A 13,686-nucleotide genomic window follows, 5' to 3' on the forward strand; every position below is an offset into this window, starting at 1 on the left:
GATGACTAGACATTAACCAAATCTCCACATAGAGCTCACAACACTTCACAGCCTAACTAAGCTTACTGCACAAGAAGTGCAACCAACAAATTTATATACATCAGCCTCGACTCCCGTCCTTCACGTTTCTGTTCTACATTGACTATTCCAACGCTCCCCTAACTGACCTCCGACCTTCCACCCTCCGTAAACTGGAGCACATCCAAAGCTCTGCTGCCCGTGTCCTAATTCACACCAAGCGCCGTTCACCCATCACCCCTGTGCTCGCTGACCTACATTGGCTCCCGGTTTGGCAATGCCTCGATTTTAAAAACCTCATCCTTGTTTTCAAATCCCTCCTTGGCCTCACCCCTTCCTAGCGCTGTAACTTCTTCCAGTCCTACACCCCTCCGAGATCGCTGCGCTCCTCCAATTCTGGCCTTGAGCACATCCTCGATTTTCAACCGGTCTACCATTGGCGGCCGTGCCTTCAGTTGGCTGAGCCCGGAGCTCTTGAATTCCCTCCCTAAACCTCTCCAGCTCTCTCTCCTCCTTTAAGACACTTCTTTAAACCTACCTCTTTGACCAAACTTTTGGTCACCTATCCTAATACAGGAAACTCTCGTTTAAACGGCACCTAAATATCTGGAATTCTCTATTAACCGGCAAAATTCATACTCCGAAAACAACACCTCAATAACCGGAAATGTTGCCGAGTCCGAGTCTCCCGCGGTGGCCGAGTTAGTCAGTGGGGGTAGTTCTCCAAACTGCCACTACTCAGCTTCTGGGCGCTGTCCGGAGTCCGAACACCTCAATAACAGGAGTCTGACTCCCGCGCTGCCGGCAGTCTCTTCCGATCCGCCATTTTTCTGTTTAATTACTTAATAGTAAAACAAAACTTAGACAGTAAAGAGTTATGGATTACCCTCAACTGGCAGTACTGTACTTGATCAAGCATCTTCCACCATCCATTTAACTCAACATTCTGTAGGTGAGTACCCAATTACTGTATACTGCACATTACTTGATTTTTTTTATTTTTGTTTGTTAAAAATAGCCTCGGTAGATAACCCTCCCAGTCATCTGGAATTTTTAATCAACCGGCACCATCCCGGTCCCGTCGGTGCCGGATACCAAAGAGTTTCCTGTAGCTCTAAGTGGCTCGGTGTCAAATTATGGTTGATAATGCTATATAAATGCAAGTTATTATTGTTGTTGTTTTACATGCTGCCTGTGTGTTTGCAGAAGGTTACAATCTCTGCTTGGTACAGCGTTATAAATTCTTTTTTTTTTTTTTTAAAAACCAGGAGCTGGTAGTTCATTGCCTCCATTTCTCCCTGCTCTACCATACACTGCATGCAGCTACTTCATTTCTATTCTGAGCAGTAAGCTGGGAGATGTGACCAAGCAGCCAAGATGACTGGCCCTCCAATTTTCCTCAACGTCCTTCTACACGGAGGAAGCAGCTGGCCTCCATTCAACGCCTCACCAACTAGGGGCAGTTGAGATTGGCGGTTCACCATGACAGACTACAGATGTTAAACCGTGTTCATCTTTGGGCTCCAGTCACTATTTTCCAGTTGGATTCACACACATTGGAAATTTTTTTTTAATTTTTTTTAAAAACCTTTTCCAGCGCGTGTCACGAGAGATACTTTTAAGCCACATTTTGTAAGCAAAACACATGAGCAATGATCTGTTAAACTGGCACGTGTTTAAAACCAGACCCAAGTGACACTAAGCCAAGCTCCAGCCATTTCAAATAGTCCGACAAGTATTTGCTTAAATAAAATAACCCGCATCTGACCTTGATGGCGAATGCCAAACACTTAAAAACAGACACAGGATGAAACAGAAAGCGCCGGGACGCAGTAAATATTTAATGCGTGAACGGGACCACAGCGCCACACTTGTGAAATTCTTTCCATATCCCAAATCACAGCTGTACAGTTGAAAGAAAGAGAACAAGCTGAAAATTCACAACTGGTCAAATCGGCAAGAACTTGCAAGAAAGAACCTGCATTTCTAGAGTGCTTTTCACAACCTCAGGACATCACAAAGCGCTTTACAGCCAATTAATGTAGGAAACGCAGCAGCCAAATTGTGCACAGCAAACTCCCACAAATGTGATAGTTAACCAGATCATCTTTTTTCTTTATGTCCACCTGAGGGGGCAGACGGGGCCTCGTTTTAACGCCTCAGCTGAAAGACGGCACCTCCGACAGTGCAGCACTCCCCCAGTGCTGCACTGGGAGTGTCAGCCTGGATTTTTGTGCTCAAGCCTCTGGTGTGGGGACTATGAACCCACAACCTTCTGACTCAGTGGCGAGAGAGTGCTACCCACTGAGCCACAGCCGACACCCTAAAAAGAGAAAGATGGGTGAATATTTGAAATGCGACCCTTCCCACGTACCCAAAACATTAGCCTCCTATGTCCTGCCAGCATTTTCCATTGCATTTCAGACTTCCAGCATTTGCACTTTTTCTCAGCAGCATGCAGTACTCGCCTCATGTGCAACGCCATTTTCAGGAATACCCAGTGAATATTTCTATTCAGCGGGTAGAGTTTCTTTTATTTATTGTCCACTCAATACATTGAAACTTTTCCCATGGGTGTGGTGTACATTTTTTTTTCTTACGAGTGTACTTTGTTAGGTTCACGTTCTAAAGGAGATTTGATCGAGGTATTGAAAATCACGAGAGGTCTAGACAGAGTAGATAGAGAGAAAGTGTTCCCATTGGCGGAAGGGTCGAGAACCAGAGGGCACAGATTGAAGGCGATTGGCAGAAGAACCAAAGGCGACACGAGGAAAAACTTTTTTACGCAGCGAATGGTTACGATCTGGAATTCACTGCCTGAAAGGATGGTGGAGGCAGACTCAATCACGGCTTTCAAAAGGGAGTTGGATAAGTACCTGAAGGAAAAACATTTGCAGGGCCACGGGGAAAGGGCAGGGGAGTGGGACTAGCTGAAGCGCTCTTGCAGAGAGCCGGCACAGGCTCGACGGGCCAAATGGCCTCCTGCTGTGCTGCAACCATTCTATGATTCTATAAATCCTACCCCCATTTGGATCCCAGAATAGTGGTTTTCAAACATTTTCGTTTTGGGGCCTCACTCAACAACACACTCCTGCAAACTTTGTGCTGTCTTTCAGAAGTTAAGACAAACAGCAATAGAACCAAGGTGCTATTGAAATGAATAAATACAGAAAAAATACAGAAATCTAATAACCTTGTAGGCCTCTCCCCAAAATTTGGGCACCCCAATTTGAAAACGCAATTACTATAATCCTTCCCGTGATATAAATAACTATTCAAGCTCTAAAAAACATAGCACTAGTTTGTTCTGCATCGGTTTATTTTTTTCTTTCATTGTAGTTATGATTATGTCGTATTGTAAGAACATAAGAAATAGGAGCAGGAGTAGGCCATTCGGCCCTTCGAGCCTGCTCCACCATTCAATGAGATCATGGCTGATCTTCGACCTCAATTCCATTCACCGGCCCTATTGCCATATCTCTTGATGCCTTTACGAGTCAGAAATCTATCGGCTTCTGTTTTGAATATACCCAATGACTGAGCCTCCACAGCCCTCTGGGGTAGAGAATTCCAAAGATTCACCACCCTCTGTGTGAAGAAATTTCTCCTCATCTCAGTCCTAAATGGCCTACCCTTTATCCTAAGGCTGTGGCCCCTGGTTCTAGACTTCCCGGCCAAGGGAAACATTCTCCCAGCATCCACCCTATCAAGCCCTGTAATAGTTTTGTATGCTTCAATGAGATCCCCTCAGTCCTCTGAATTGAAGAGAATACAGGCCTAGTTTACTCAATCTCTTCTCATACGACAGTCCCGCCATCCCAAGAATCAAACGACAGTCCCGCCATCCCAAGAATCAATCTCATGAACCTTCGTTGCACTCCCTCTATGGCAAGTATATCCTTCCTTTGGTAAGGAGACCAAAATTGTACACAGTACTCCAGGTGTGGTCTCACCAAGGCCCTATATAATTGGAGTAAGACTTATTTACTCCTGTACTCAAATCCTCTTGTAATGAAGGCCAGCATACCATTTGCCTTCCTAATGGCTTGCTACACCTGCACATTCACTTCCAGTGACTCATGTACAAGGGCACCCAGGTCCCTTTGAGCATCTGCATTCCCCAATCTTTCACCATTTAGGAAATACTCTGCCTTTCTGTTTTTTCTACCAAAGTGGATAACTTCACATTTATCCACATTATAATCCATGTGCCATGTTCTCGCCCACTAACTGAGCCTGTCGCGATCCCCTTGAAGCCTCTTCACATCCTCTTCACAACTGACACTGCCACCTAGCTTTGTGTCATCAGCAAATTTGGAAATGTTACATTTAGTCACCTCATCCAAATCATTGATATAGATTGTGAATAACTGGGGCCCAAGCACCGATCCTTGTGGTGACCCCACTAGTCACAGCCTGCCATCCTGAAAAAGACCCGTTTATCCCTACTCTTTGTTTTCTGTCTGTTAACCAATTCTCAATCCATGCTAGTATATTTCCCCCAAATCCATGTGCCCTAATTTTGTTCACCAACCTCTTGTGTGGGACCTTATCGAAGGCCTTCTGAAAATCCAAATACACCACATCTACCCGTTCCCCTTTGTCTACTCCACTAGTTACATCCTCAAAGAACTCCAATAGGTTTGTCAAACAGGATTTCCCTTTCATTAATCCATGTTAACTCTGCCCAATCTTACTATTAGTTTCTAAGTGCCCAGTTATTGCATCCTTTATAATAGATTCCAGCATTTTCCCAACTACTGATGTGAGGCTAACAGGTCTGTAGTTCCCCATTTTCTCTCTCCCTCCTTTCTTAAATAGTGGGGTTACATTTGCTATCCTCCAATCTGCAGGAACCGTTCCAGAATCTATAGAATTTTGGAAGACGACAACCAATGCGTCCACTATCCCAACGGCCACCTCTTTCAAAACCCTTGTATCAGATTATAGCTTCTAAGAAAGAGTGTGCTCAACAAGTGAGGTTTGAAGCATTTTTAGATTTAATGTATGCATCAAGCACTCCGAGATTATGGAAATCGTGAGTTAGTAGAAGATCACAACTCGCTACACTGCACCCGTGTTACATTTCTAATTCACACATCAATCCTCTTAACAGCCTCTCAAGTTAGATTGTCAATTTAAGTGCTCAATTATGGGCAGTTGGTGGACTTGTACTTCTTAAGAGAGTTGAGATTGGACTAGACACTTCAGAGAGAGGAGGGAGAGGGAGAGCAAGAGAGAACGCACATAAATGAATTTTAAAAAACCTGTGTGTCGGGACTGAACCGACACACAACAGTCGAAAGAAACTAGCAATCCACATACCAACCATCTCCTCTATAATGATATTTTACGTGACATTCAACAGCCAATATGGATACTTAAGGTTGCAGTTATGCTATTACAGGAAACTTGTTTATCCGGAGGTTGTATGTCCGGAAACCTCGATCTACCGGCAGAAATCAGGAGCCGTTTTGTTAGGTTTTTTTTCTTCTCGTGGCTTTTTCTTTCTTCTCGTGGCTTTTTCTTCAACAGTCAGGCTCTGGAAAGTCTCTCTGAAGCTGTTACTAAGCTACAGAGATGCTTCCAAGGTACGGGCCGACTGTTTAGAAGCTGTTGCTAAGCAACAGTGTTTGTTGTCAGATACGGAGATGAAAACCTCCGTATGCTTCAACATTAACGCTGGTATGTCTGACAGTTTTGATAGATCGGCAACAGCTCGGTCCCGTCGGTGCCGGATATAACAAAGTTTCCTGTACCTGGAGTTCTATATACTCCGGGATCTAGCCTTACCTCGGACTGGAGCGAGGCCCCCTTGAGGAGACAGTCTCACACTTGTTCAGCTTGACACGGCACGGAAATTCTGCTGGGGGAGAGGAGTCTTCCAGTCTCTCATCGTAACTTCAGAGAGAGACCAGCAAACCCACCAGAGAAACAGAGAACCCCCCCCCCCCACCCCCCGCAGCACTACAGGGCCTGGAAGAATAGCTCTTGTATTGTGCCACTGTAGATTCAAAAAAAAAGTATTCAGGGGAGTCATTGGACCCCCTTAAGTTGGGTAGTTAGTAATAGTACCAGAGGTTGAGTGTTCAATTCCCAGCATGGCAAGTAATTAAACTGAATGCAATAAATCTGGTAATTAATAGGCTAGCACTAGAAAAAATTATCAAAACTGTTGCGTAAACGAAATGATTAATTAATAGCCTTCGGGGAAAGGATACCTGGTCTGATCTATATATAACTCCAGTCTCTCAATACATGGTTGACTCAATGCGCTCTGAAGTAGCCTAGGAAGCCACTCAGTTGTGAAAACAATCGTTAAACACTACAAGGACTGCAGTGGTTCAAGGAGAAGGCTTGCCGCTGCGCAAGGCAATAAATGCAAGCTTGCCAGTGTGGCCCACGTCCAGAGATCAAAACAAAAAAAAATTACCGTTTAGAGTGTTACTGCTCTCACCTGCACCCTCGAAACAAATTTACTGACTAGGACATAAGAACATAAGAATTAGGAGCAGAAGTAGGCCATTCAATAAGATCATGGCTGATCTTCGACCTCAACTCCACTTTCCTGCCCTATCCCCATTTCCCTCGATTCCTTTAAGAGTCCAAAAATCTATCAATCTCAGCCTTGAATGTACTCCAAGACTCAGCATCCACAGCCCTCTGGGGCAGAGAATTCCAAAGATTCACAACCCTCTGAGTGAAGAAATTCCTCCTCATCTCAGTCTTAAATGGCCGACCCCTTATCCTGAGACTATGCCCCCTAGTTCTAGACTCTCCAGCCAGGGGGAAACAATCTCTCAGCATCTACCCTGTCAATCCCCCTCAGAATCTTATATGTTTCAATGAGATCACCTCTCATTCTTCTAAACTCCAGAGAGTATAGGCCCAATCTACTCAATGACATGCGCAGGACTCTCTCCTGTCTGGGAGAATCGGATCCCCAGCCAGTTAGTATAAATAAGGCTCAGCCAGCTGCAAACTAACGCTATAGCTACTGACCTCCCTAACAGCACTGTGGGAGCACCTTCACCACACGAACTGCAGCGGTTCAAGGCGGCTCACCACCACCTTCTCAAAAGGCAACTAGGGATGGGCAATAAATGTTGTCCTTACTAGTGAAGCCCACATCCCATGAAAGAATTTTAAAAAACTTAGTGGTAGCTAAAGCATAACCACAGCTTAAACGTTACTTCCTCTTTCCATCTACCAGTTGTCCTCAATAGATGGTTTGATGCAATTAGTGTTCCAAAAGGAATCTGCAGAAAGATAGATTCATAAAATCTTCAAGAGTTACGACACTGGGACACAGTTTGCTTCAGCATCGCTGGTCAAAATCCTGGAACTCCCTCCCTCCATAACAGCACTGTGGGAGTACCTCACGGGCTGCAGCGGTTCAAGGCGGCGGCTCACCACCACCTTCTCAAGGGCAGTTAAGGATGGACAATAAATGCTGGTCTTGCCAGCGACGCCCAAATCCCGTGAATGATTTTTAAAAAAAAACAAGTATGGAGGAGTCACTCACCTGCAACATGCAACTTAGGCCGTAAACTAAAGGACGATGCTGTGGACACGAATGGAAATCCGAGAAGGCCGACTGTACTGGACTCATTACTACAGCAGGAGCAGCAGGACTAGGAGCAGCCAAAGGAGGGTTATTTGGTCCAATGATCATATGAGGTGAATGTGCAGGAACAAGGTTTGAAGAGTTTTCACTCAGAAGTACAGACAGCCTTCTGGCACAGAAATAAGCAAGGCGACGAGACAGATAGGCCGACTGAACAAACTCTTCAGAATACTGAAAAAAAGAAAGGATCAGTCATTGGTCGATTCCATTTCTAATTACCGACAGGACATTTCTCAAGTTACACTGTTTTTGACCCATTTTTCTGCCTTCTGTCCAACTCCTTCTATGACTAAGAACAGTCGTGGATTGAGCTCCTTTCCAATCTAAACAAAACAAGGATCTAACCAGGAATCAAGTGAGATAGCCATAACGGGAGAAAGGAAAGACCAGCCTAACTTTGTTCTCACGTATACCTCTCTACACATATAAGGTACGGTATTGTAGTGGTTATCTTATTGGACTAGAAATCCAGAGGCTTGCACTAATAATCCAGAGAACACAAGTACAAATCCCACCATGGCTGTTTGAGAATTGAAACAGTTTAAAAAAAGATCTGGAAATAAAAATCTGCGATCTGTAAGCCTGACTATGAAGCTGTTGGATTGTCATAATAACCCAACTGGTACACTCATATCCTTTAGGGAATGGAAGGTGCCATTCTTGCCCAGTCTGGCCTGTGTCTCCAGTCCCACCCCAGCATGGTTGACTCTTAACTGCCCCGTGAAGCAGCCTAGCAAGCCACCAAACCAGCAGTTCAAGGCCATGGCCCACAGCAACCTACTCAGGGCAACTAGAGATGGGCAATGCCGATCTTCCCAGTGCTGCCCACATCTCAATAATTAATTTTTTAAAATATAAACAGCAGATTATAATCTGCGAATGTCAACCCCTAGGCGAGGATACATTCTGGTACCTGGTACCTTCCTGGTCTTCACAGCTCAGTGTCACAGCATGCAGTTTATTCAACTACGGAGCCATCCCTGGAGCAACTTTGGGTCCTAAACACATTTCGGATGATGAACACACACACACACAGACTTTTGAGATATTTATGAATATTTTACAATTTTCAGACCATTTAATTTTCATATAAAAAAGGATAATGGGAACCAATCAACCACCGCAACAACACGCCACTATCATAGGCGTTGTCAGTTTCCATACTGCGTGTCGTACTGGGAATGGAACAAGTCTCCATGGGCTTTTAAACTGTGAAGGATGGCAGCTTGCTGGAAATACACCACTTAATCACGTCATACAAAATTATGAAATAACTTCAATCTATTCCAAAGATCCAAAAGGTCATAACCACCCAAGAACCTGTAATGAGTTTGCCGGATATAATTATAGCATGTACAGGTTAACGGAGGTGGTGATAATGTTTAGGAAAAAAAAAGATCTCCTGCGGCATTGATCAGTCTGAGATCGGCAGTGTAATTACGGAGTGGTTATGATGTTTAAAATGGTCTATTCTGAACCAGATAGCAGAGGACAGCAGGGGCTTGGGGAGTGGATTTCAGCGGTAGGGAGGAGAAAACGCATTGAACTGTGCATTGAATTTTAAACCTAAAATCACCAACTTTGAGATAAAAAGTAGAGACTCACCCGTTAATAGCATTAGGGATGGGTGAACTGCGATAGCAGACGTTGCAAAATTTCACCCCGGCACACCTCCAAACATATGATTTAAAAATCAAAAGACTGTACATGATTGAAAATGTGTGTTTCATAGAATCATAGAAATTTACGGCACAGAAGGAGGCCGTTCGGCCCATCTTGTCCATGACGGCCGACAAAGAGCTCTCCAGCCTAATCCCACTTTCCAGCTCTTGGTCCGTAGCCCTGTAGGTTACGGCACTTCAAGTGCACATCCAAGTACTTTTTAAATGTGATGAGGGTTCCTGCCTCTACCACCCTTTCAGGCAGTGAGTTCCAGACTCCCACCAACCTCTGGGTGAAAAAAATTCTCCTCAAATCCCCTCTCAACCTCCAACCAATTACTTTAAATCTATGTCCCCTGGTTATCGACCCTTCTGCTAAAGGGAAATAGGTCCTTCCTATCCACTCTATCTAGGCCCTTCATAATTTTATACACCTCAATTAAGTCTCCCCTCAGCCTCCTCTGTTCCAAAGAAAACAACCCCAGCCTATCCAATCTTTCCAGATAGCTAAAATTCCCCAGCCCAGGCACCATCCTCATAAATCTCCTCTGCACCCTCTCTAGTGCATTCACATCCTTCTTGTAATGTGGTGACCAGAACTGTACGCAGTACTCTAGCTGTGGCCTAACTAGTGTTTTATACACAGTTCAAGCATAACCTCCCTGCTCTTATATTCTATGCCTTGGCTAATAAAGACAGTTATCACGTATGCCTTCTTAACCACCTTATTTACCTGTCCTGCTACCTTCAGGGATCTGTGGACATGCACTCCAAGGTCCCTCTGATCTTCTGCACTTCTCAGTGTCCTACCATTTATTGTGTATTCCCATGCCTGGTTAGCCCTCCCCAAATGCATTACCTCACACTTCTCCAGATTGAATTCCATTTGCCACTGTTCTGCCCACCTGACTAGTCCATCGATATCTTCCTGCAGTCTGCAGCTTTCTTCTTCATTATCAGCCACACAGCCAATTTTTGTATCATCTGCAAATTTCTTAATCATGCTTCCTACATTCAAGTCCAAATCATTGATATATACCACAAAAAGCAAAGACCCACTACTGAGCCCTGCGGAACCCCACTGGAAACAGCCTTCCAGTCACAAAAACACCCTTCGACCATTACCCTTTGTTTCCTGCCTCGAAGCCAATTTTGGATCCAACTTGCCACTTTGCCTTGGATCCCATGGGCTTTTACTTTCGTGACCAGTCTGCCATGCGGGACCTTATCAAAAGCCTTGCTAAAATCCATATAGACTACATCAAATGCACTACCCTCATCGACCCTCCTTGTTACCTCCTCAAAAATTTCAATCAAGTACTGTGTTTGTCCCATTGGAAAATTGGAATTGGTCTTTAAAGTACTAATTTTTTTTTTTTTTTTTTTTTATAAATGATTAGTACCAAGTCTGTGCACTTCACAGAGCATCTCACAGCTTCCCAATTGCAAGCCCTACTCTAACTCTACAATACTGTATTCGACTGAGAAAGAGGTCACCTTAAGTTTCATTATGGGAGTTGTAATCTATCAGATTGAAACACCTTGGGCCAGAAATTTACCGTAAAAAATTAACGGTGAGGCTAACAGCGAAGTAGAGGGGAGACTTTCAATCCTATACTGTACTGGATTCAAACCCAGATGTAAAAAGCCTGTGCTAATCCAGTGCAGTGCTTGTCCCACTCCAATATAAATAGCGAAACTGTCTGTAGAACGTAGCACGAGATAAGGCTGCAGTTAAATTAAATATTGCAGAAAACCTTGTGGCAGATTATCAAAATGTCATCCTACTGGAAAAGTGTAACTATCAATGGATTTTTGTCATTTTAAATAGGAAGTTAATTCACCCAGAGGGCATTTTATCACCAATCTTTGTTTAGTTTCTTTACAATGTTTATCAGACAACAACATTGTGTGGGTGGACTTCATTTCTTTAAAAAAAAGGGCTGTGTCATTGGAGATAGGTAGATAATTTGGAGCCAAGAATCTATAACTCCAAACTGGTTGGGCCAGATAGTCTTCCTTCATGCTACTTTCTTTTTTGAAGAACAGCACAAAGCTTGATGGGGAAAAGGGGAAATACTCATATTGCTTACCTGTAGCATTAGTGGCAACAGCAACTTAAGGAGTTCATCATCTGCTGGTCTGATTTTTTCCAGAACATCCAGGATCCAGGTCAAGTACTCGTGTCGCTCCAACATCCCATCCTGCAACATGATATGTATATGCACGTTAAAACCAGCTTCCTGGCTCCTCGCACTGAGCAAGCCAACTCACTGGGGTCGATTTTCATTGACCCGTGGAGTCGGGTTTGGAGGCGTGCGGGGGGTTAAAGTCCCGAATTCGGGGGTCCCCACACCATCCCGCACCCAACCCGCCCCCATGTAAGTTTCAAAGGAGGCAGGTACCTGCCCCTCACTGGGACCCGCCTACCCGAGGCGGGAAGGGATTAGTGCCAATTAACTGCCTGTTAACAGGTAGTTAACAGGCAGTTTTTAGCCTAATCCCTATTTTTAAGGTTGAAGTGTGGGATTCCCGACGGCTCCAAACCACGCCAAGTTAGAGTCGTCGGGCCGTCGGGTTGAAGGACTTGGAGGGGTCGAGAGTTCGGTGTTCAGGTGAGTGATGGGTGCATGAGTGCAAAGGTAAGTGTGTTTGGTGTGTGTAAAGAAGTTTAAATTACCTGTACTTACCTTTTCAGCCTTCCTTCCTCTAGGTTTCGGGAGTCCCTCATCTCACCGTCAAAACGTCTTGACAGATGAAATTTCAGTCTGTGACATCACCTGTTGCCAGGTGGCCCTTAATTGGCCTGCTGAGCCCGCCGGGCGGGCTCAACAAGGTCAATCAAGTTAAAATCGCGTGGATTGGCCGCATCTCGATGGAGGCGGGACTACAACCCCAAAAGTTGTAGTCCCGCCTCCTTCCCGACTTCTGAATGAAATTCACCCCCATAGTCTTTTACAATTACGGGAAGCAACTTAGATCCCAACATTTCCACTGCCTGCAAGAACGTCCAATGCAAGAGCTGCAGTGCTCAGGCAGCGTAGCGCACAATGATTGCAGGAATGTGCAAAGATGCGTCTCAGAAGTCCAGTCAGTGGCCAAATTCCCTGCGCCACTGGTGACGCAGCAACTTCCGAGGGGGGGGGGGGGGGGGGCGGAGAAGAGACGTAAATAAAGATTATGGAAATGGAAGCACATCGCCAATATCAATGACTGCCCAAGGCCAGGCCTTCCCGTCAACAGGGTTAATAAACGGAATAAAAACAGAAAATGCTGCAAACAGTCGGCAGGTCAGGCAGCATCTGTGGAGCGAGAAGCAGAGTTAACGTTTCCGGTCGATGACCTTTCGTCCGTTAATAATGGTGCTGCTTAGGATGATCTGAACTGATGCTCATTGTATGGGAAAGACATGGGCCCAGAAATTCGGGTCCCCACACGCGAGTACGTGCTGGGTACTCACGCGTAGGCCCAACGAAAGTGCTGGTTTCGTGCAGGCACTGCGCATGCACGGGAAACTGGAACTTCCATTCCATTGAAAGAAGGGGTTGACAGGTGGAACGCGTGCGCCAGAGAGTCAGCGCGTGCGCATCGAACTTACGGTTTTTTTGCAGGTTTCTCCGGGAGGGTAAGTCTCCAGGTGTTACACTTTTAAAAAGCAGGCGCAAGGCCTGCTTTTAACAAGGTAAGTGGTGAATTAATTAAAATTTAAACATTTTTTCCACAGGTTTATTATTTTTAAATACTTTAAAAGGTAAGTTTATTTTTAGCCCCGTTAGAAAATGTAATTAATTTTTCAAAAATTTAAATTGTTTAAAATAGTTATTTCATGTAATTTATAGTTATTTTAAAAATGTGATTTAAAAAAAAAATTTTTTTTGAAGTTTTAATGATGTTTTGGGGCTTATAGTATTTATAGGTTTGACAGCTCTTCCTGTCAAACTTATGAATGAAGCATTTTCCTGCTACCATTGGCTCTCCATGGCCCACGTGATCCCAGGGGACGCTACGAACTAACTGCGCCCCTGGGATATGCAAGCACTGCGCGCCGGCAGTTGGAGGAGGCCCAGGATCGGAATCCCACGCGGGCCCACAGCTCAACAGCCGGTGCGCTAGGTAAGTGCAGGTCGGGGGCTTGCACCCGCGGGAAGCCCCTGACTCGAATTTCTGGGCCATGACGCGACTCAAGCTGTTGAGCATCAGTATCGCTAAACTGACTGTTTTGGCAGCAGCATGATGAAGACAGATGGGTCATTTACTGGAAACACAGATTTATGAATATAATCTGCATCATGACCGAACCCTTTTGCATCAATACAAATCAATAATTTGCGTCTGCTTCCAGTTCTAATTGTTGGTTTGCGTCAGCACGCCAAAGATGTT

At 44.8% G+C, this 13,686-nt stretch overlaps 1 protein-coding gene across 8 annotated transcripts in view; it reads right to left on the reverse strand.

The window, feature by feature from the left end:
- Positions 1-13,686, reverse strand: part of LOC147115504 (mediator of RNA polymerase II transcription subunit 12-like protein) — a 637,745-nt gene that overhangs the window by 516,340 nt on the left and 107,719 nt on the right. For 7 of the 8 annotated variants that reach the window (XM_085989800.1, XM_085989802.1, XM_085989799.1 and 4 more), the window contains exons 7-8: positions 11,400-11,510; positions 7,544-7,816 (exon numbers count right to left, since the gene is read on the reverse strand). In XM_085989800.1, the coding sequence (XP_085845926.1) occupies positions 7,544-7,816; positions 11,400-11,510 (384 nt within the window). The remainder of the gene's footprint in view (positions 1-7,543; positions 7,817-11,399; positions 11,511-13,686) is intronic. The other variant, XM_085989804.1, reaches the window with a different exon arrangement.

Source organism: Somniosus microcephalus, chromosome 6 (genome assembly GCF_052327205.1).
Source record: "Somniosus microcephalus isolate GS21.2 chromosome 6, FLI_Smic_1.0, whole genome shotgun sequence".
NCBI lineage: Eukaryota > Metazoa > Chordata > Chondrichthyes > Squaliformes > Somniosidae > Somniosus > Somniosus microcephalus.